This window comes from Podarcis erhardii (genome assembly GCF_964252035.2).
Source record: "Podarcis erhardii genome assembly, chromosome: 10".
In the NCBI taxonomy this organism is placed as follows: domain Eukaryota; kingdom Metazoa; phylum Chordata; class Lepidosauria; order Squamata; family Lacertidae; genus Podarcis; species Podarcis erhardii.
This window is the reverse complement of record NC_138500.1, coordinates 47418366-47443477: the sequence shown is the minus strand read 5'-3', so window position 1 is coordinate 47443477 and position 25112 is coordinate 47418366. Positions and strand designations below refer to the sequence as shown.

General features: G+C 42.4%; 1 protein-coding gene across 1 annotated transcript; it reads right to left on the bottom strand.

The window, feature by feature from the left end:
• Window positions 1-575: 575 nt before the first annotated feature.
• GNS (glucosamine (N-acetyl)-6-sulfatase) lies at window positions 576-24827 on the bottom strand. Its single transcript, XM_081877988.1, has 14 exons — window positions 24526-24827; window positions 21521-21580; window positions 19656-19862; window positions 18658-18723; window positions 17651-17749; window positions 15839-16006; window positions 13687-13769; window positions 11664-11782; window positions 11121-11224; window positions 9310-9411; window positions 8040-8147; window positions 7652-7762; window positions 5152-5312; window positions 576-4013 (listed from the first exon to the last, which is right to left on the bottom strand). The coding sequence occupies exons 1-14, from the start codon at window positions 24766-24768 to the stop codon at window positions 3938-3940; spliced, it is 1707 nt and encodes a 568-aa protein (XP_081734114.1). The 5' UTR covers window positions 24769-24827; the 3' UTR covers window positions 576-3937.
• Between the last annotated feature and the right edge of the window lie 285 nt (window positions 24828-25112).

Sequence of the window (25112 nt, the reverse complement as noted above, 5' to 3'; positions counted from 1 at the left end):
TGGATCCGGCCCCCAGGCCTTAGTTGCATAGAAAACAGCTGCTGAGTTACATGTGCAGGCTAAACAATACCAATACAGCACATATTCTACACCACCTCTTCTGCTTTCAAAGAGCCAATGAAAGTGTTGATTGTTCCCTTTAAAGCCTTAAATAAGACAAGGTTATCAGGAGGCGGCGGCCCCATTAGCTAAAGTGGTGCTTCAGGTTAAGAACAGTTTCAGGTTAAGAACGGACCTCCGGAACGAATTAAGTACTTAACCCGAGGTACCACTATAGAACATAAGGCCCAATAAAACAGATGAAGTGTTAATTGTGCTTGTGTTTATGGAAGGTTCTTAAAAGCACTTCAAAGGGAGTCAGAACTGTGCCAATGCCACAGAGCGCAGCACTTGTGTAATTTCAACACGCAGTGGTCTTGTGTAGTGGGGTGTCCTGCCTCTTGCTGCCAAGCGGTGTGTATACTTCAGAACATTATGTGGATGCAGGATATGGTGTTTTTTACAGAATTTTAAGCTGTTCCTCACAAAGCTAAATCAATGTGTCATGATCACCAAATAGATACGTCACTCAACAATTCAGATGTGTGTGCCTTTAATTTCAGTTCATCACAAACAATTACTTTTGTTGTACATAAATTTAATTACTGAAAAGTGCAGCAATAATACAGGGTCCTTCAAAGGGCACTTTCTAAAAAAATTACTATGATTCATGAGTTAAGAAAACTAGCATACATAGTTGTCGTACAGCAACACTTAAAGGAAAACTGAACAGAAAATGCCATGGTTTTGAGCAGCGTTACAAACAACATTTTACCGGGGTTTTTTTGTTTTTGTTTTGTACTGATCAGGATGGATTTGGTGGTGTGGGGCCTAAGTACCAAAAAGACCTACCTAGTATAAGCACTTGTAAAACCCTAGCAATTACATGCAGTGACTGTCTATTTGGTGAGTTACATATGAACAGACAGCCTTCCAGAATAACTTGCCTTTTAAAAGAACTTGCATTTTGGCCAAGAGTTGTTTTTTAGCAGAAACTTCTGAGATGATAGGGCAGTGCTGTGAAACGTTAACGAGCCCTGAAAAAACTTGATAGGTTCTGTTAATTGAGCTAGAAGTTGTTGTTTTCTCTGCACAAGAGAGGTGAGCTGTGAAAAAAAAAATCTAATTAAAAATCCACAAGTCAACTCTGGGCTCCTGCTCACAATATATAGCAGCTATGCAATGTCATGAGTAACTGTGTGCAAATTGGCTTGCCAGGCAGATTCATTTTCTACTGCATAGTTTGCTCCCACATCACTGCCAAGCAGCTCTCAGTTTAGCAATGTGAATGTTACCGTCACGTTTTCTTTAAAACTAATACTGTGTAAGGCCTCTGTTGGTATCCAACAGTTGGAGGACAGCGTCTTCATAGTAAAGTGCAAACAGACAACAATAGCTAGAATCTTACAGAAAGAAGTGATTAGATCTCTGTGTGGGGCTGTGTGTTACTTTTAGGTAAATGCTTAGGCGCAAAGACTGGTTAAAAGTAGGTTTCTATTCATTCTTACGATTCCACTTGGCATCAAGTTCAAAGCAGCCTGTTTTTCCCATGCCAACATTGTGCATTGAGACATGATTGGACTTCCTCTCCCTGACACCCCCAGAGCTCCCCCAATCTCCACACAGAACAAATTTTGGGGTTGTATAGGGATCTGCAGGTGGAGGAAAAGGGAAAGTCCTGTTTGCGTGAACTAAAATCAAGCACAAGTTGTGGTTTGTTTGTTTTTTTAACAGAAGATATGCAGCTTTGGATAGGATAGTTAGAAGTTAACACAGTTAAGACATTTTGAGATGCAAGCTCACTGTTCTGAAATAAAATAATAGTAAGAACCTAAAGAAATAACAAAACAAGTAAAATCTTTCCATTCTATGTTTTACAAGATCCCAAGTTTCTTCCTGAATTGCTATTGTATATTACCTGGCTCATAAGTGCCTTGTGAAGAATCAACTGGTGGATTTCATAGTATTAAATATACCAAACTACTACTAAGTTGTTCCACTCATTCTGTATGGTTAGTTTCGATAGCATGAACATTGTTTAAGACATGCAGCACAGAATCTTTTGCTCAGACCAAGTAAAACACCTTAACTCTTAAATGTTTATCTTAAGTCAGGGGTGGCAAACTGGTGGCCTGCCAGATACCACTGAACTTCCATCATTCCAGACTGATGAATGTGATGGCTGGGACTGATGGCAATTGGGAATCCAACAACCTCCAGGTGATTACAGGCTCCCACCCCCTACTCTCAAGTCCACACAAACAGAATATTACAAATGAATATATTAGAAGTTAACCTTAATATGGTATAGGAGCTTGCTACTAAAATATGTTGGAACTCATTCTGATCCACTCTAGCTAGAGGTATTAAATGCAGATGGGGAGACGAGTAATCTTTCTCAAGGTTATGTATGACAAACAGAAAATAAAAACACATAATCTATTTAACTGCAGCAGAACTGACATGTTTCTAGCTCTGATTTAAATCACTAAAGTTGACAAGCAATGCCCCCCCCCTTGCTGGTTTTCAGAGGTTGTTTAAATTGGCTGGAGCCTAAATCTCTGAAGCAATTTCCTTTCATGCTCTCCCCCCATTTCCAGGATGACTCAAGCCACCTTCTTACCTTATTGTTCATTGACCCTGCTGCTCTTTATGTGACCTCAGCCTTTATCATCTGACACAGCATATGTCCAAATAGGCCATTCCTATAAAAGAGGTCCATTTATATTTGTTGCTCCTATCTATTGTTAAGTGGATACGACTGGGACAAAACTGTTTGGGGGCGTTGTGTTGCCCAAGTGTTTAACGAGATATGCCCTTTGGGGCATATTCTCTTCAGTCGGCCAACTGAAGAGAACTGGTCTGGTATTCAAGCAAATGTCGATAACAGGTAGCAAAACAGTTTGATCAGCTTCTCTGGATATTAAATAAAAATAGGACCAAGTGTTCAGCAAGTGCTAACAATATATTTCACAGGCATAGGGCAATCGAGAATAAGAAGCGTCAAGTCTGGGCATCAAATAAATACGACTTGCAGTTTTCTGGCATAAAGGGCTAATACAGTAAGCATTATATCCTAAAGCAACTTTCTCAGATGAGGCACTGGAAATACTCTCCTCTGTATATATTGCTACATTGGGAAGTCAGATTCTATTGTACTTTTGAGAATGCACATTTTCCAATTAAAATATCACTCTTAAATTAGTGGCTCCCACACAAAATAAATGGCACATTCAGCGCATTTTCTGTTTTTTTTTTTGGGGGGGGTGTTTCTCCATTTAGTGGTTTACTTGGTTCTGATCTGAAAAGAGAGTTGATTAATACATATTGAGACAATCTAACAGGCACATACATTCTAATCAGCAATTCCAGACGAGTCCTGAAAGGCTGAGAAGAAAAACAGTGGCAACCTCCCTGGTTAAAACTTGATTATACTAGACTTCTAAACACAACCCCAGAAGCATGATGCATCTTCTTAAAAAGCTTAGCCGGTAGTGCTGTAGGGAGGTGATCTATAGCCTCTGCCTACAGGGCAGGCCCAGGATGACCCTGCTCCCCCTCCCAAAAAAAAACTTACATCAGGACCAGCTCTCAAAGGTAAGCAGTTAACACAGTTTCCACCTGAGGTCTTTCACATAACACCAAACAAATTGAGATTCCTGGCCACAAGTCAACATTGTACTTCAGGATGCCATTTTCAGATTGATGTAATCAGATTTTGAGGGAACTAGACCGATCGTGTCTGTTAGCACGTATTGCACAAAACAACCAGCTGGGGAGGTTATTTTCTCCAAACAGAGTCCGCCAATCATGCCTTTCAGATGTAGTCATAGTGGATTCAGCAGATATTCTGCAGTCACTTTGAAGAAATGTTAACAAAACAGGCTAGTCACTGCAGCTACAGGGACCGTGTAAAAAGTCTGCGAGCCTGAGTCCCGTGATTGCTGAACATCAGGTGTGGGTTGAACTTGTATCTACAGGGAAAGGGGTGAGTTTGGGAGAAGAGGGGGGGAAAACAAGTGCTTTCAAGTCAAGTCTGGTATTTACAGTTTTTTAAAATATCAGCATTCTATGTGTGTTACAGAATCTCTCGCTGATCTTTTCCTCGAGAGAAACCTCTGCTGTATTAGTTACATCACATGCATGCAAGAACCCGTACTCTGTTAAAATGAATGGCGGCTATATAGATGCTGCATTTAGTTGAACACAGTATTTTCAAAGAAGCAACTGTTTCCGTTGTTTAGTTCCAATTCTCAAAATCTATGAGAAACCTTTCATTCAAGATAAATGATCTTAGTATTCAGGACTCAGGTGTGTGTGTGTGTGTGTGTGTGTGTGTGTGTGTGTGTGTGTGTGTAAGTAAATTTCTTTACTGCTTTATATTTTTAATAAAAATCTCAAAGTGGTTTAAGGTAAAGGTAAAGGGACCCCTGACCATTAGTTCCATTCGTGGCCGACTCTGGGGTTGCGGCGCTCATCTCACTTTATTGGCTGAGGGAGCTGGCGTACCAGTTATGTGGCCAGCATAACTAAGCCGCTTCTGGAGAACCAGAGCAGCGCACGGAAACGCCGTTTACCTTCCCACCGGAGCAGTACCTATTTATCTACTTGCACTTTGACGTGCTTTCAAACTGCTAGGTTGGCAGGAGCAGGGACCGAGCAACGGGAGCTCACCCCACTCACCCCATCGTGGGGATTTGAACCACCGACCTTCTGATCAGCAAGTCCTAGGCTCTGTGGTTTAACCCACAGGCAAAGTGGTTTACAGCATATTAAATAAATAAAGCATTAACCAGGTGATGTTCCTCCAGCCTCATGAGGAGCCTCTTTAGTGGAACTGGTGAGTATGGGCCATGCCCCCTAGCCCAGCTGAAAAGGGCCTTTCGGGGAGCAGCCTTCACGCCTCACTGCAGGGCGATGTTCCTTTGTTGGATATCCTTCACTATTAAAAAGACTTTCCTCACTTGCAAGAATTCCGATTTAAAACCTTGTAACTGAATTTTACTTACAGTAACTCAAAAGACCAAGAGGGAAGGTCTATGTGCCTGAACTGTTCAAAAACAGTTGCAAAGCCATATAATGACTGAAATAGGTCAATAAGTGCAGGCTTACCCCGGATCAAATACCCCTGGTGTGCGGCAAGTTGCTCCAGAACAGGACTGCAACATCATTAGCCGATAGTTCATCTTTTCTAAAATTTCTTGATCTATTGTTTTTGCGATGTTGGTAATCTGGTGCGGGTCTGCAGTCAAATTGTAAACTTCGACAAACACCTGCATTAAAAAAAAAAAAAGACAGGACAGGCTAAATAATATGGAACTGAGAATTTATAGGCAGAGATACTACGATGAAGATTGCTATTACATCTTAACATGGTCTATTGCATATGCTTCAGGTTACATACACTTCAGGTTACAGACTCCGCTAACCCAGAAATAGTACCTCGGGTTAAGAACTTTGCTTCAGTATGAGAACAGAAATCACGCGGCAGCGGGAGGCCCCATTAGCTAAAGTGGTACCTCAGGTTAAGAACAGTTTCCGGTTAAGAACGGACCTCCAGAACGAATTAAGTTCTTAACCCGAGGTACCACTGTAGATGCCACATGGATAAATCCATTTGTCGATCCCATCCTGTAGCTCCTTTTGTGGGAGCAATACATCTGAACTTCAGCTTGGTTTGTGCAACAGTAAACAGAAAGCAAATCTCTTTCTCATCGTCTTCTAGTTTCACCACTCATAGTGGATCACCCTCACGATAACTGGGAGGCGCTGTCAAGTGAGATGGCCGCCCTCTTTCACCAAGCGGCCATCTATGGAGTGGACATCTATGGGGTGACAGATGTCGCTTCACGAGCAGGTGTTCATGCAGCCAACATCTTACTAATGGGATTTAAATTTCGCTTCTAAAGGGAGAGGTAGGTCACTAAAATCCTCTCAAAGCCAATTGTCCCGGATCTTTTTACAGACCTGTGTTCCCTCCTCAGTGTTCAAGCTGCCTGCCTTGTTTCAATATACAATGCTACCGGTTCATCAAACCTTAAGTTTTACATTCACCATTAACAACTACTGCTAGAGCCGCACCTGTTAGAACAAGAACCATACTGTTCAGCCCCAGCCTTGTTTTTCGTACATCCCTTGCGGCATGTAGCAAACAGCACCTTACCCAATGTTTGCTCACGCCAGCAGTGAGATATAGCTGAGTGTACAATCCAGAGCAAGCTATGCATGCAGGTCTCTTTCTCCTAGTATTAAAATTACTGCCTCTTTAAAGCCAAACAGAGCAGTATTCACTGTCAATGCAAGTAAGGAGTAACATGCCAAAAACCCATTTCTAGCCATTACACAGTTACCTGGTGTGTGATTGCTCTGCACAAAAGGAAATACTAAACTTCTGCACCAATGTTATAGGAACTACTTATACCAAAAGCAACTGAAAATATAACCATGTCCACTAGGATGTGGGGTATATATATATCATGGGTTGAGAAATAAGAACGGAAAGTCTTCCCTCTGAAGAATCTAACTAGAAACTGAGAGTGACAGTCAGAAGAGGGAATAAGGGATTGATTGCTGTAGAAGTGTAGGAAGAGAACTTCTTTCATAACGACAACACAGAATAATAGTATTCTATTAAAACTGATATTCTCTTAAGCTGTGACCTGTTGTCAAGATGGCAATTCTCTGTCACGCAGTGCTGTCATATTCTTTACACATCTCTCTACCGGCTTCATTTGGCTAAACTCACACAGCTTTCTCTACGTATCTTTTCATTGCAAGATTCTGCTTGTAAAAGAAAATTTTCAGAGTTCTTGAGCCGACTCTGAGTTTACTTCAGAAGACAGAAGTGCTGGACTAGCAAGATTATAGGTAAAGGTAAAAAAAGGTAAAGGACCCCTGGACGGTTAAGTCCAGTCAAAGGCAACTGGGGTTGTGGTGCTCATCTCGCTTTCAGGGCAAGGGAGCCGGCATTTGTCCACAGACAGCCTTCCGGGTCATGTGGCCAGCATAACTAAATTGCTTCTGGTGCAACGGAACACTTACAGAAACCAGAGCGCATGGAAACGCCGTTTACCTTCCCACCGCAGCAGTACCTATTTATCTACTTGCATTGGTGTGCTTTCAAACTGCTAGGTTGGCAGGAGCAACGGGAGCTCACCCTGTCACGAGGATTCGAACCGCAAAATTATATACCCCTACTAGAGGTTGCTTCCTGCATTGCATTTTGCTGACACAGGGATAAATTCTTACAGGAGTGGGTCGTGGTTCCCCTTGTCAAAGTTCACCTAAGTATTTAACGAGTTAGAATTGTCGTTTGGGGTCAGAGGCAGCCCCGGGAGTCTTGCTAACTGCATAACTGAAACGAAAGTTACAAACCCAAAACGAACAGGATGATTAAATATAGATATCTGAACCAGCTGTCTGGTGAGGGAGCTTTCAGGTCAAATGGAAAATAGCTGATCACACTAAATTTAACCTACTTGGTTAACCAGGTTCTGGGATTTGCATAAATAACTCCTAGAACCGTTATTCCCATCTGCACAGAATAAATACATCAGGAGTTGAAGTTAACATGGTCCTGTAAAAACAACAACCCCAAAAACAGAACAATTACCTCACGATCATCGAATTCACAGTACTGCAGATCCCATGAAGAAGAGAGTGTTCGTACACATGCATATGTATTGTTGTATGCATCTTCACAGACACAATCTGGAAAACAATGCTATAAAAACAAAGGTTCTGTTACAATGCAGCACACATCCATTGTTAAACATGAACAATACAGAGCACCGACAGTGGACAGCGACGTAGGTTAAGACCCAGCCCACAGACTGTCCTAGACGCAACTGCAAATTTGCCTTTAAACTCCTCCTTTTTTGGGGCCCATGTACAAGATGCCACTCCTAATCTTTCCACACAAACCCTCAGCGACCCCATGCTTCTCAGCATTCTTCAGATAAGGATTCTAAAAGCAAATGGAAGAAAACAGAACTACGTACGGTGACACCAGGTCCAAGGGCAGGGCAGGTAGGATCACTGCTGTTGTGTCCTTCTCCTTGGTACTCAACCAAAACATCTGATCTCCAGGTCACATTTGCATCTCCTCTCTAAAATAAAGCAAATGTCAACAACTGTGTGGGTCAGACCGAGTAGAATGGAAGCTTCATAAAACAAAAAGAGCTTTTAGCCTTCAGAACTGTGGAGACTAAGCCTAAAACTTGTGATAGCAGCAGCAGAGACTTAAGTATAAACACGAAGAAAGCCCCAGTCCTTGCACTCTATAGTTTCATGACTGAAAGCGGATGTCATCTTCAGTATCTGATGCTAGAGATAGAAGAACTGCTGAGAAAGAATTTATATGAATTTTCACACTGCTAGAGTGTCCCATAAATGCACTAGGTGCTCTCCACCAGATTCACAATAAAAATGGCGCAAATGTGTGAGGTACAACCACAGAGCTCAGAGATGCTATGCCAGGCATAGGTAAACTCAGCCCTTCAGATGTTTTTGGCCTACAACTCCCATCATCCCTAACTAACAGGACCAGTGGTCAAGGATGATGGGAACTGTAGTCCCAAAAATATCTGGAGGGCCGAGTTTGCCTATGCCTGGACTATGCTAAGTTTATATGTTATAAGCATGCACCATTCCTTTCTTTTAGCTCCTCTGGAACTTATCATAAAGCATTTTGTTTCCTTCTCCTTTTTCCCTTATAATATATACAACAATGTCTCACATCGAATACAACTGATCTGCAGAAAGGACTTTATGATATGAAAATAGAGATGATGTGTGCAATTTGTAACCCAAGAAAATAAAGACAATTGTTTTTAAAAAAGATACAGGTAAGCTGCATCAGTACTCAAATTATTTCACAATATTATTTAATCAGTAAATTGGGTTGTATTCAATAAATATACACTCTGATTTGCTTTACACCAGGTTGTATTATTTTTTTTGTCCATCTAGCTCAGTATCAGCTATTCTATGCCTCTCAGACACTGTTCTTTCACATCACATGCTGCCTGATCCTTCCGTTTTAGTGGGTGTCTGCACACAGAAGATCCTGGGTTCAAATTCTATGTTCTACCACTGAAGCTTTCACTCCTACCAATACCAACAGCAAGGGCTGTGTGAAAATACCTACAAGGTAGAGGAGATTACGACTGCTGAGCATCATAATCTAGAGTGGAAGAACAATCACTGAAGAACAATGTTTAGAGCAGTTACCAGAATACCTAATAATAACCACCCCACCAATGTACTTACCAGTAGTGGTAGTAGTGACATCCCATCCATCTGTGTTTTATTTAGATCATAGCCCGCAATATCTAAAATAGTAGGACCCAAATCAACGTTTGCCACAAGCATCTAGAAGGCAGGAAACATAAAAAAATATTATGGATTTTCCTATTATGGTCCAAGTGGAAACATGCACATTTTCAGGGTCCAAGCATATTGGTCCAAGCCTGTTAGTCTACACTTGCTTCTGTCACATAAACAGGCTTCCACTGTGCTCTGAAAATCTGGGGGAACATATTGCTAAAGCTCTGGGGGGAGCAGTTTAAACAGTACTTGCCATTTCCTCCTGCCAGCTTCCTGCATGCACTGACTGAGCTGCCAACTCAGAACATCTTCCATTTAAAGCTAGGACTATAGTTGATACCTGCCTTCTGCTATTAAATGGCAATTATTTGTTATTAACATTTGTTTAACAATAAAAAGGGTGCAAGAAAATATAATGATCATTGCTGTGTAATAACTAATTCTTATCCGAGCCATCCCTCGTATTCTCCCCTCTAATCTTGCACGAGAACTTCTAAGAACTTCCATCTCAGTGCATTCCATAAGCAAAAGAGCAAAAAGAAAGACAGAGGGGAAAACATGAAAGGTGTCCACATTCTAATATACACACCTTGACTATTATTTTTATTAATATGTTACCTTATGGCCAGGGACAAGGGTGGCACTGTGGGTTAAACCACAGAGCCTAGGACTTGCCGATCAGAAGGTCGGCGGTTCAAATCCCTGCAACGGGGTGAGCTCCCGTTGCTTGGTCCCTGCTCCTGCCAACCTAGCAGTTTGAAAGCACGTCAAAGTGAAAGTAGATAAATAGGTACTGCTCCAGCGGGAAGGTAAACGGTGTTTCCGTGTGCTGCTCTGGTTCGCCAGAAGCGGCTTAGTCATGCTGGCCACATGACCCGGAAGCTGTAGGCCGGCTCCCTCGGCCAATAAAGCGAGATGAGCACTGCAACCCCAGAGTCAGTCATGACTGGACCTAATGGTCAGGGTTCCCTTTACCTTATGGCCAACTGTGCTAATCTATTATTTGGGACCAGTTATTTATTTAATGTGAACACACATTTAAAAGGGTGTCTGCAGAAGCAATGAAGCGCCATCCCTAGTGTGAGTCCTGGTCCATCTTCCGGTTTTCTAGATGTCATTAGGATACTTTTCACACCCTTTATGTAGTTGCAACATAGTTGATGCTACCACTAATGACGCCATTATTGTGAAGTGGTGGCCATAGAGGTAATCATGCAACTTCTTTACTCCAGCCACGACCGCCATGACCTCCCTGTCTTTAAGTCTGAACAAAATGCTTGTTTAACCTGGAGGTAGGCTGTCTGAATTGTGCATTGCTTTGTTAACGATTTGTTGGGTCTCTGGACCATAATAAAGATTGATTGAGTTGCAACATAATATTTAGAGAAGGTCAGTAAACAACCAAATTTATCCTGTCCCTCGTGTGACTAAGAACTGCCAATGCCTAGGCAAGAAGCTTTGTAACAATTCAACACACACACAATATTAAATCACACAAGCTTGCTTCTTTGCAAGGCCGATTCAGAAGCAGTAACTTCTTCGTAGGTTTTTGACTATTCCATTCTACACAACTGCAGGCTTTACCACTCACTTCTCTTTCATATTCTGTTTCCGCTTCTCAATATTTTCTCTCTCTTCCCAATGTCACTCATTCTTCATTCTTTTCCCAGTTCAAACAACGAATATTTTGGAACCAGGCTGCTTTCAAACAACATGGTCGCAGGTATTTGCACTTATTGTAAGTGTAACTTTACCTTGTTTGTTTGGTTGGGTTTGATTCCCGGTCCTCGCACCAACAGTGGAACTTTAATGTCAAACTCGTAGAGCTGTCGTTTGTCAATAGGCAATGAAAACTGACCTAAGAAACATGCAGAACAGGAATTCTATATATTGCGTTGACAGCTTTTGTTATTTTATCCCAGGGAGGGGCTAACCTTTGGCCTTCTAGATGTTGATATAATACAACTCCTAGCTTCTCTGACTATTGACCATGCTGGCTGAGGCTGGTAAGAGTTTGAGTCTAATAATATTTGGTGGGTCACAGTTTAGCCACTTCAGCTTTATCCCTCTTGTTGTTTGTTCACTCCCCAGCTGGCCTGCATTTATTCATTAGGGAAACGCTTTATTTTCAGTCACCCCTATATTGTTTTTAGCAAAGAGAGATTATAGGACTAAGATGTTTGGATGCCAACAAAGCCACAAATTTGCATCACTTCTCCTACTTATCTGAAGCCGTTTCAAATGCATGCATAAAAGTTTACAGCCTTTCAAAATATTATATATAAAAATACATTCACCTGTATGGAAGCCATTGTCTGAAGTGTAAAAAATGTATGTATTATCCAACTCTTCATGAGATTCCAGCCTCTTCACCAGTTTTTCAATCAGATCATCCACCGACAGAAGTGTCTGCCATCTGCAAGGAAAGTTTAAGTGTGTTAAATGTATGAGGGTATGTGCATGCAAATGTGAAGTGGAGTGTGAGTTTAATAACTCAAAGAAGACTTTCTTATATATTTTTAAATTTTTGAGCCCTGCTGTTTTCTATTCTAAAAGGTCCTGTATCTATCAGTACCTTGATCTGGTTTGTTTGATAATGAGAACCACCATTTTCATGGGATGCAAATTCAAGCAAGTGTTTGAAAATTCTGCAAGACTCACAACTTTGGGAGTGGTGCGAGTAGGTACTATTTAACAGCTCACTGCAAGTTTGGCTTATTCCAGAGGCAGCTGGTTGCAATGGGCAGAAAAGGAAGCAACCCCTTAAGAGCCAGAGAGAGAAAGCAGTTTTTTTGTCTCTCCATCTGCGCACATAAATAATTCACTACCTCTTTTTCTGCCCTCTGTTCTCTGAAATCTATTCTGGTCAACAGAAAGTGAAACCTGATGTGCTGTGCATGCACTGTGCCCCAGGTGACACGACCCCACCCTCTCCAGAAAAAAAATTATATTAAAAGCACTACCCATTGAAAAGATAACCTTCAGTAAGGCTAATATGAACCAATGATTCCCCTCTTAGCCTCCTTTTTGGATGACTTTCAATACCTAGCCAATCGCAGCCCTCCAAAACAGTAATTTGCATGAAAGTTAAGTATCCATAACCATCATTCACAACCAACCCACTTGTAGCAGCGCCTTAACATTCTTTGACCATTGAGCCATTGCCAGGCTGCACATGTGGACCCACAAGACACTCTCAGGCACGCATGTGAAGAAGATCAGAAGTGACCACAGGGAGCCGCAGAGAGAGGCCTTAGCAAGGGAGAAATCCCTTCTCTGCTCCGGGCTTTTACTTAAAGCTCTCTTGACTCACAAGCGCTGCAGCCATTTAGAGGAGCAATGCACACAAGCAGAGCTCCCACCCCCAACAAGGGAAGGTGTTGATTGCGGATCTGTGGCACAAAGGACTATTACATATAGGGGACTATTCCTGATCTCAGCTGCTCGCTCACTAATGGTTAAGAGGTGGCTATGCCTTCTTAACTGTGCTATGTCATAGGAGCTTCATCTCTCACCAAACAGCAGAGAAACATTCCTATCTGCTCATGGGAAAGGAAACTTTCTCCCCCCTCTGCCCTCATCAACAGACCCTCTGATTACTGTGCTAAGCAATGAGATAGGGGTTTCCTTTATCGCAAAGCATAATAATAATAATAATAATAATAATAATAATAATAATAATACTCCACCCATCTGGCTAGGTTTCCCCAGCCACTCAGGGCAGCTTCCAGCACATATAAAAACCATACTAAAACATCAAACATTAGAAACAATTTCTTAATTCCCAGGCTGTCTTTCTCCCTCCCTCCCTTTGATCACATGTATTTGAGAAATATACGAGAGAGAGAAGAGGGTAAGAGTCGAGTGTATGTGAGTGCATGCCAGCAACAAGAGAAAAGGGTTGAGTGCATGCCAGTGTAACATGAGAGCGTATTTCAGCGTCAGGTGAGATTAGCCAGGTGTGAATGTGCCTGTGTTCCATGTCTTTAAGCTATCTCTCTCTCTGCTTCTCCACCTTCAGTGGTCACCAGTCACTTCTGCTTATCCCTTTCAGCAACTACTTAAAAGCAACAGCTGTTCTCTGGTACAGAAGGTATGTAAAGACACCAGCTGTTTAAAGGAATCTTTGGTGAGGAAAAGGTGGAGAGGCAGATGTGACATTCGTGTAACCAAACTTTCTTCGACCAACTGCAGTTTATTTCATAACCCAAAGAAAGGATATATTGTGTAGATTTTCAAAGCTAACTATATATATATGTTTGTGCTCCGTTTCAGTTTTGCAAGAAATCACATTAAAAAAATTTAGTATACGTTTCCTACCTTTTCCTAAAAGCGTCATCTAGAAATTGTATTGATGAATTAGTCATTGGCGTCTTTGCTTGCCTGATGAGCCAATGTTTGTCCTATAAAACATATTATCAACATTTGTTACTTTAGATTTAGGCCTCATGCCTAAGAACAATTTAAAGCATATAAAAAAGGGAACAAACTAAGATTCAGTTTAAAAGCCAACAATGATATTGTTTTATCTTGATTGCCTTTTGATAGGATGGACTAAGGTTGGGTTTAACCGACATAATTTTCAGTTTGTGTTCAACATTTTACCCACCTCAAGCCACTGGGATTTGGAATGACAGACACAAAAACCCCAAACTATTCCAGTTCAGATAACATGTGCAATCCTACCCATGTCTACTCTGAAGTAAATCCCATTGAGTTCAATAGCGCTTACTCACGATAAGTGGATATAGGATTGTAGTCTTATAAGTTGGAACTATTTCCCTTTAGCTTTCTTGGTGTCATAAATTAATTTCAGGAACTTTTGTCTTATATATAAAGATGCCGTCATATTTGGCATTTGATCAGGCTCACTGGTTAATTATTTCGTAATATTCTCGTAAAAAACCAATAGCATGTTAGCAGCTCAATTTTCCAAATGATATGGGTTATAATCCAATTGGTGCCTTTGTGCTCATGGAAATATTTTTGATCGATTGTCTATGTCTGCTAACAGAAGAGAAAGGAAAGTGTTTTTTGTCAATTCATTCTTCCTCATGCAGCCAGATACCACCTTTCACCCTGTTCTGGAGGGTTCCCCAACTTTCTGGAGCCAATTTTCAAGGTGTGCTGGAACAGCAGGGAGAGGGGGAAATTGGCAAACATAGCTTCTTATCCTCTTCCATTAACAGATGACTCTATTCATGGACTCTGCAGTCACGTTTCCTATTGCTATGTAAGCAAGCTTCTCCTAAAATGGAATCTAACAAGGTTTTGCTTTAATGAAAACATACTGCCAGAACACAAGATGCTCTTGGGCCACAAGGAGGAACAAGAACGTTTGAGAGATTGTTCAGACTTTAAAAAACAAACAGGACCTTGAACTGGAGAAGTAGAAAAACAGAGAACGGTAAGCGCTGATGAAATCTCTTTCCTAATTCTCATCCGATGAGGCTGAGAGCTGCATGGCCTTCACCTTTATTCAGAAACAGCACAAATAGCTCCAGTCTAATCTGGGTTGACAACGTGAATGACTATTTTCTGAAAAGAACTGTGCGTCATTGCTTGCCTAACCACGTTCCAAGGCATTTTACTATACAGTAGAACACAGCCTGTTCAAGATAGGAGCCTATGCAGCAACAGGAACTGAAGGACAAATAGTTTTAAGGCACTTTGATGAGTAATGTAACATAAGTGGGAGTTAGAATCTTAGCTGCGTTAGATCAGTGCTGACTATACATTCACCACTGTGAACACAGTACTCCTAGGCACCATTTTATTGATATAAATTCCTGAGACCACTACTTAGCAATCTTCAAGCCACAGATGCAACAAGGTCAGATTCTGAAGATCTAGATGCCCAAATTCCCCCCCCCCTTTCTCTTTCTCTTTCTCTCTCTGTGTGTAGGCTGATTGGTCACTAAAGCACTCTCTGAAGCTGCATCAGAAATGACAACTATTCTGGCAGAGTTTCATTTTAAGTTAGAAAGGCAAATAAGGGATGCTTGAATACTTTCATCTTGAGTCAGAAGACTGAAAAGGACCTATTGATTTTAAATAGTGCCAACCCTATAGACACTTGTTAAAACAACAACAACAACAACAACAACTAAGCTCATTTCCAAAGAACAGACAACTAATCACAAGAGTACAATTCACACATTTAGAGGCAATATAAGGGCTGCACATATTGAAGGATACAAACAGGAAACTAAACAAAATTATGAATGGCAGAGGAGCCGACTTAGCCTAAACACTCTCAACACTCGCCAGAAATTTCTGTATTTTGTAGAGAAATCAAGTTCACCCCCTGTAGACCCGCAACTTCCACCTACATACTTTTATGCCTTGATCACATGGCAGATTCTCATGACAGATTCCCATGGCGATCAGCTGTTTCAAAAGCTCAAATGAAGATTAATTCATTATATCTAGCAATCGCCAATTAGCACATTTGTAATAGTGTAATCCATACCTTTCCATGGATATTGAAATTACTGTTTCTTGGAGCACTGACATTCTGAAAGCTTTTCTTGTACTGAGGAGCAGCTATCCAAGGTGAGTGGGGTGCAGGAGTTGCTATCATCATGAAGAACGGCTCGAAGTTGGATTTATATTCCAGAAAATCCAAGGACATGTTGGCCTGAAAACCCCAAAAAATATTAACTTAAAGCTAATTCTATTTTAATGCTGTCCAAGTAATCGGATACAGATTCTCTCAAGTCTCCAAAATTACAAATCCCCGTTGCACTGGAAGAGTTACATGTACTGCAACTGTTCCTTTCTTTTGTATTTTCCTTTGAGCAGAAGTTAAATTCTATGTGAGAGGCAGGGCATATTTATTTCTTATTTTATCAAAGGAAGTACCAGAGTTCTTTAGGTCTAACATGTGATGCCATGCTAGTGTCCAGACACAAAGAGGAGGAAAATCTGATAAAACACCATTGCTTCAAACTTATGCCATCCCACTATGGGCAGCCATTCTTGTCCAGCAAAGCCTCTCCTCCTCACAGAGGGGAGGTGTTGTGGGTGGGACGCGATTACTGTGTCATGCAGGGGGCGTTATGCCCCCTGCCCCACTCACCTGGCTGGCGCACCATGCCCACAGGTAAGCGTCCAACTGGGCGGCTTGGAGGGGCCGTGGTGTGCGGTTTAAGATACTACTGCGCCAGCCATTCTGCCTCACTTTTCACCTTCTTGTCACGAGTCAGGATCAACAGGCTCCACCTACTGGTGAATAAACCCCCTTTAGGCTCACCCCTCTCCGAGTGCGTGGAGTCAATCTGCCGTGGTCCAATGCCTAAACCAATACCTTCTCACTTGCTGTAATCAATGAAGTTGTGGCCTTTTCTAGCCCATTAACCTTATAGACTGTGTCCGTGTGTCTTTATTCCACAAAGCGGGGATCGGGTCCTCGAATCACAATGTATTGCTATTATTTTAGGAAGTTGCCTTATACCAATGGTCAGACCATTGGTCCATGTTGGACTGTATTGCCGACTCTGCAGTCCTGCATTGCAGGGAACTGGACTAAATGAACCTTGGAATCCCTTCCAACTCTACAATTCTATGATTTTATCACTGGCAGCAGCCCTCCGGGACTTCAGACGGGGATCTCTCCCAGCAACCACATGGAGATGCTGAAGATTAAATATGGGATCTTTCCTGTGTAAAATGTGCTCTGCAACTGAGCCACACCCTCATCCCAAAGACTGTAGCATGAAACACGAAGGGTTTGGTATTGTAAAAACATTTAGTGCACATGTTTTTGAGCATTGCTAAAAATAAAATCATCTTTGTAACACAGGTTGGTCATCCTGTTTAACTGTGACCTTTAATCTCATTATAATTTAATCTTATTATCACAGCTCTGCATTTTAACCTTCTCTTGCTTTTTCAACTGTCATCCTGATAGCTTATTAACAAACTGGTTACTGGGGCATAACTAGTTTGAGCTCTTGTCCTGGGTTCAAAATGGTTGACCAAAATAACTGAATGACAAGCCTAACAAGGCTTACAATTTTTTATTTTTAAAAAATAAATATAAAATTTTCTATTACCTCATGGTTATCAATTTTAAAAAAACAACAACCTGTGTTATAGCTGGGCAGTTTTGCTGCCTTTCTAGAAAGTACATTTAAGGTACATTTAAATGCTTTGCGCTGTAGGATACACAGTGTTCATTTACACTTTGCTTCAGAATTATACTAGGAGTTCGACCCAATATAGTCTTGGAAACAAGCAAGAATTCATCTTGCTAAACACCTAATTGCTGAGAAATCCTTACCAGTACATCTGTCAGGTAATCAACGCTGTAGTTCTCACCATGCCTCCGTGCTTTTCCATTTACTGAAAGTGTGTAATTATAATACTTGGAATTTTTTTCCTGCGGAAGAAAACAAAAGCCACTTTATATATTCAAAAGGAGACATCCAAGGGGTTTGCTGTTAGAATGTTACGTGTCCCCAGTCACAATGAGATAAATTTAAATCCCAGTAAGACTTAGCAAACTAACACACTGGTAATAAATAAATAAATAATCATATGGTGCAGGGCTTAAAATGCTTCACATACCTTCTCAGTAATCTTGCAACTCTATACAACAGAACCAGGCCTATATTGCAGATGGAGGGGCCAAGAGGGAAAATCATGGCTTGCCTAAGGCTACCTGGTGAGTTTGTGGCTAATATGGCATTTGAGTTGAGAGAACTTTCTCTGTTAAACTCCCACTAGTGGCCACCATGCTATGACTCCTCTTCTGGGAATTCTACTGCAGTGATTGATCAGTTTACAGTGGAGCCCCGCAAGACGAATGCCTCGCAAGATGAAAAACTTGCTAGACGAAAGGGTTTTCCATTTTTCGAGATGCTTCGCAAGACAAATTTCCCTATGGGCTTGCTTCGCAAGACGAAAACATCTTGCAAGTTTGCTTCCTTTTTCATAAAACTGTTAATACCTGGGGAATCCGCGCTCCGCAAGACGAAAAAATTGCAAGACGAAGCGACTCGCGGAACGAATTATTTTCGTCTTGCGAGGCACCACTGTACTTGTTTCAGGGTTAGTGTTTCTTCTTCTTCTTCTAAACTCATTAATATTATGAAGTGCAGGTCTGCAGATAGTCTGCTAGAATGATGGCAGGAATAAAAGGCCAATGTTAAAGGCTGCAAGGTTCCATGTTAATTATTTTTATTTCTGAAGGGCCCCCATCGTTTCAGTTTCAAGAATTAAGAGCTTGGCATATTATACGATGGTAAAACATATAAAGCAAACTGTAGATATTTAACGGACACTTACCAATGCATACCAAAAACTCCATCCAGGAGGAACATGACCGATTCCTCCTGCATCTTCTGCTCCATACTGAAAATGAAAAGAATCCAACATTAAGCAAGTCATTAGTATTATAATTATCCCAACCAGAAAGCCTTTGTCTGACCCAGCCTTTCTCAACCTTGGGTCCCCAGAAGTTGTTGAACTACAACACCCATCATCCCTAGCTAGTAGGATGAGGAGTCAGAGAAGATGGGAGTTGTAGTCCAAAAACATCTATGGACTCAAGGTTGAGAAAGGCTGGTCTAACCTATGGATGGCTATTGCCTGAGGACTTGAGTAGGGTTTCAAAATCATCTTATCCTGGGAACCATGCTGAGTTTTAAACAAGGGTATGGGAAGGGCTTGCTTACAGTTTCAGGTTCACTCATACAGAAAATGGGTTGTGTCCCATTAGTATAAGGACTTCAGCCTGTGTGACAAGACTTCCTTCTTGTTCCTTCATGCCAGGACAAAACTGCTCTAGACAGTTTGGTGGGGGCACACAAGGAGTGAAAAGAGGGAAGACTTGCGGCAACACAGGTGGCTAATGCAGCAACCCAGCCTTTGTTTAGTTGCAAGAGAGTCTTCAGTTTATTACACTGTCTCTTGTAGATTTTGTACATGACACACCAACTGTGCCTGATCACACCGTGCTAGATGGCACCAGCGCTATCACAGAGCTTTACCACTAAAAGCAGATCCATTTGCTTGGAAAAAGGCAATTCTGGTGAAACAGCGACCTAAGAGTGCTTATATGTGAGAGCTGCAATGCAAGTGTTTCAGAGCAGACATCTGTATGCAATAAAAGTCAGCTTTATTATGCTTAACAAACTACTCCTGCCCACTGCATATCCTAACCTCCCTTTCACACAAACTGCTACTTTTGCGTGTCTTTTTAGTAAAGTCTTGATACACGCAGAAGCATTTTAAGACTGATCATTCCTGCAAGATATATATGCACAGCACACACAAAACTGTACCTCGTTCAAGTATTTCCCAGCAAAGAACGTCTGGTAGCCGCACATGGATTTGAGGATGGCAGGAAAGGTAAATGGTTCCTGAATCTTCTGCCAGGATTTGCTACTGCAGTTTCCCTCCAGTGTGTTATTGACAACATGGTGGTTGTGTGGATATTTTCCTGTCAAGATGCTTGCTCTACTGGGACAGCACAACGCACTGGGCACATACTGAAGAAGTTAAAAGAACACGGGGAGAAAATCAAGTTGCATATTGTCAGAAATATCTACAATATAATTAATAACACTCGAGATTTCTGTCTATGAAATGTTTAGTATGCAAATCCCTTAAAATCTTTACACTATCCACCTGAAACTAACCTGCAAGCAAATTAGAAAGATCTGTATCTTATTGGCAGGGAGCAAATAAATGGTTACTTGCCTGGCTCTAAGAGCAATAAATTTCCTGCCTCTTCAACTTAATTTCTAAATTGCCCAAGGTAGCATACAGCAGCCTCATAAAAAGCAATCATTTGAATAGTTGATTGTTTCATCAGCCCTTTGGCCTCACTTACTTAGAAGGCTTTTCAAAGACAGCCCCATGTAGCGGGTGTTAGACTACCGTATCATTGATATATTCAAGACGGCAGTTTCTTGTAGACATTATATAGCATAAGCCAAACATCAAGATGTCAAGTAGCAATCCACACACCCCTTTGCACTCGAAAGGGGCGGGAACCACCAGAAATCTGCTTCCAAATCTCATACCTGCCTAACAGTTGAAAAGGATACCATGGTTGATGGGCACTGAGGAATCCGGCAAAATCAAAAGGAAGATACTTTTCAACGAGCTCCTGGGCAATTTTTCTACCAGGGTGATCAAAGCTGTTTTAGTCCAGAAACCACGTTATGAGTTAGACTGAAATGGACCCAGAAAAGCTTCGAATTCGGTTGCCACCATGCACGCTGAAATATCCTGCCCCAGAATGTGATGCTTCAAAGTGTAGTTGACTAGAATGGTAGGACTTTTTCAAAACAACCTCTTTCTTTAAACTCAGTGTCATTACACCTCTCCTAGGGAGATATTCAGACTCTTCTAACCAGTCCACCCCGGGGCTGGCCACTTAAACCAGCCATGCAGCGCAAGGATCACAATGCAAGTAAATGACCCGACCTCTTCAGGACTCCTGTGCCCATCTTCAGGCTGCAGAAACTGAAAGTAATCTAAAGCTAACCAAGACTCAAATCAGATATCAACCTTTGTTTATAGCCAAAGTATCACCACAGCCATTCCTGACAGCAGGAAGGGGGCTCTAGCATATAGACACAGGTTGTCAATCATTAATGTAAAGATTATCAAGTAGACTTTGAAACAGATGGAAATCAGAGATCCTAACATGGCAATGCTGAATCCCAACTAGGAGCTGACAGAGCACTCTGTTGCATTTCCAGCTAGAAAACAAACCGGGATTCTGGGAAACATTATGCTGTCCCTCTGGTTGAAAACAAAAGATGGAAAACATAGAGCAATACCAGAGAAGACTAAGGTGGCATCACCAGCCATTTTCTGTACTTTGTAGCACTCAGGTGGTAACCCCGTTTGAGAATGACTCTTCTTCATAAGAAAGATGCTCCAACTCCCAGTTGACTTAAAATTGCTATCTAAGAAACAGCAAAAGTCACCACTTAAATGCTATACCATGGAGAAACAGTGGAGACCAAGGTAACAGTTCTGCCAGGTCTCTCTATGCCTTTAATAAACAATGTGTCGATTCATCCCTTGGGTCCATTTCTTCTTCCCTTTTTATGTTTTCTTGTGAGAATGATACAATAAACTCAGCGGTAAAAATGGCAGTATTTTCAACAACACAGCCTGATTTGGTACTTACTGCATTTGAGAAGGTTATCCCCATTTCTGCAATAAGAGCATTGGTCTTTTTCAGCGGTGTCTGAAAGAAAGGAAACACGTATAAAGACCTACAACTATAATATGACTCCACAGGAAGATTGAGGTGTTTATGCTTGCAGACCTGAACACACAAGAAGGGAATAAGCCCCACTGAACGCAGTAGGCCTTACTTTGACTAAATACACAGAGGACTGCGCTTGTTACTTAACGGGGCTTGTTACTTAAGTAAATACTTTCAATGCTGCACTTGCTACTTAAGTAACCAATTTCAATGATTGCTAACACCCAATACCAACTTTAAGAGTACCAAAACAAATTCTAGCTGTTAGTGTTTCATTTATTATTATACTAAAAGGAAACTTTCAGGCTTGCAAGTTAAAAGGGAAACCAGCACTTATTGCTAAATACAGTATAAGCAATACTGTACCTTATTTACTAAACACTTCTCTGTCCAAATAGCCAAGGCTACTTACAACAATGCATAAAAAAATATAAAAACAAACAAATTAAATAACCTCAACAGTATTCTTTCCCCAAACGAAGCAAAACAAAGCACCACAGATGGCCATAGGATCACAGAACTGTTGAGTTAGAAGGGACCCATGGGTCATCTAGTCCAACCCCCTGCAATGCAGGAATCTCTGCTAAAGCATCCATGACAGATGGCCACCCAACCTCTGCTTAAAAACCTCCAAGGAAGGAGAGGCCCCAACCTTCCGAAAGCAGGTGATGAGCAAGTTTGTGGGTGCTGGAAAGTGAGTAGGAACTTAAATGTCTTATCTGTTCTTTAAAAAGCCCCCGCCCCTTCATTCTAGAATCCAGCAATTACTTCTATTAGCACATGGTTCCATAGCTCATAGATACTCTCCGTCTTATTCTGAAGGGATTGCCTGTGGATGCCAGGTTTGTGGCCCTCGTGTGTGTGTGCAGCTTCGTTTGTTTTTAACTGTAAATGGCCCACCTGTGAAGGGCCTTTTCCAAATGTGGGTGTGCTCATGTATGCTCTGTGTCTCTCTAAGAGAGCAATTTATGTGGGCAAAAATTTAGAAGTTTGTGGTTGTGAAGTACATGAGTCTGTGTGAGAGATGTAAGTGTTTGTGGGCTGTATGTGTGCAGTGAGTATGCAGTAGAGACAGTGGTGCGGCCATCTTGTGTATTTTTCCTGAACCTGGGGATTGGTCCATGTTATTAGATAGCAAGAGCATTATTGTGAGTGTTGCGAGAGAGAAATCAATCACAACCAGCAGGACACAGGTGACTTCCTAAAGCAAGTATGAGGTTGTCTGAGGGGAGGAGAAGCAGAAATGCCCCACCTCTATTTTGAGTTATGCTTTGCCCGCCCCCCGACCAACAGCAGAAATTTTGCTATGCCACAGCCACATGGCAGCCTTTTTGTGACTGGCACCCACAGCACTGTCTTAAAAGCCAAAATGTGCCCACTGGTATGATGGAAGAAGGATTAGAAGAAGAAAACAGTCATGGCCATTTTTGAGGCCTAGTCTAACAAAAAGTTAGCTTTGCCCATGTAGAAAAGGCCAAGGAGTGTATTGCTTCAGGTTCTTGCTGAATCCTTCTAACAAGGAAGAACATTCCTACACCCAGTGCTATTTCACTAATGGAAGTGATACGCTGTTGTAACCTGTTCAACACATTTCCATAATTGGAAACAAACAAACAAACAAACCCCAGATCATTTCTCAAATGTACAAAATTCTGTTTCACTGAATAGGCTCACAATGTGTTCTTATGCAACCTATGATAAATGCATTAGCTTAATTGGCATAGAGAAAGGTCAGTTTACACAACCTGGCCATAAGGAATGTGCAGGCAAAACTTGAACATGTTGATTCTCCAATGGAGATGATCCAGTTGTGTACTTCCACTGCCACACCCAACATTACCTTCTAGTAAACCACCACATGCCCCCTCTTTCTCGGCATTTGTGGGAGGGAAAACCAAAGGTTGACCATGCTGCACCACGTATCAGATGAAACGCAACCAATTCTTCCCAATTCTGGAGCCAAAAGACGCAACAGCCCTTTCCTGAACTACTTCACACCCAAGGGCCTTTCGGGCACACTTCCCCATTACAGAATATTGGGGCTTCTTCTCTTTACATGCATGAGAAAGCCAAGCTACATTGCCTTCACGCCTTGGTTAACCCTCCACCCCAGTGGATTCAAACTGCTCCTTGGGCATTCCAGCCTTGCCAATGCAATCCTATGACTCAATTTGTTCCCTGGAGTTCACGCCTGCCGAAGCGTGCACAGGATCGCAGCCTTAGCCTGGCTTCTAATCGGATGGCACCAGGGCCGGATTTAGGTTTGATGAGGCCCTAAGCTACCGAAGGTAATGTGGCCCTCTATATGTCCAGCTGTCCTTTGTCAACAAAGAATTGTCGCTGTTTTTGTGTGTTGAATATATGCTATATGGTAATTTATGGACCTAATATGTCCACTCTCCCCAAGAGAGTGAGGCCCTAAGCTATAGCTTGTTTAGCTTATACGTAAATCAGGCACTGGATGGCACCAAGAGGTTGAAAAAATATTTTTTTGGGGGGTGGGGTAAGACCCCAGGTAAGCCCCGCCCTGCACAACCGATCACATGATGCAGTGCATGCACACCACTTGAATGGCAATGCCCATCAACTTTGGAGGGGCCCGGCCCCCTCTTATATTTTAGGGGGGGCGAAGGGGCCTCAGCTCCCTATGAGTTGGCTCCTCTGGCACCGAGGACACAAGCAGATTCCCCTCCAGGCACGTACGCTACGTCGAGGGTTGGGAGAAGGGCAAGCCTCCTCCTTCTCCAAAGGCGGCCGTAGCCATTTCCCTCCCGGGTCTCGGCTCTCCGGCCTCTTCTCTCCCATTGCAGAGACCCCTCTCTCCTCCCCACCTCTCTTTTCCGCGTGCGCAGGCCCCCAATCCACAAACAGCTCCCCCCCCCCCCGCCGCCCACCACTTCCCAAGGGAGGCGCGGCGGCGTTACCATTCCGCCCAGATAGGTGTCCTGGTCGTCGGTCAGGATCAGCACCACATTGGGCTTCCGCGCCCGGGCGGAGGCGGCGGAGGCCAAAGCGAGGGCCGACGACAAAAGCAGGAAACGGAGAGTCCAGGCAGAAGCAGCAGGGGCGCGCGCCATCCTTGCAGCCGAGCTGGAGCGCGGAGGGGGAGAGGCGAGCCGGGCTGGACTGTCACGAGAGAGAGAGGCGCGCGCGCTTCCCCGTTCCATTCTCCCCGCCCCCTTTTTTAAGTACGCCGAGAAGAGGCCGATGGAAGCGAAAGGAGCCCCGGCCACGTGACCCAGAGGCCTCCTGCGGCGCCGGCGGTGACGACAGGCCGCAAGCCCCGCCCACTGGCCATTTGCTGCTCCCGCTTCTTGGCCGCCGAGCTTGAGTTCACAGAATGGCAGAGCTGTTAAAGGACCCCTTGCAACGCTGGAAGCAAAAGTATCTCTTTTTATATAAAATAAAATTTAAAAATTCCTTCCAGTTGCACCTTAGAGACCAAGTTAGTAAGTTATTGGTATGAGCTTTCGTGTGCATGCACACTTCTTTTTATATATACAGTATACAG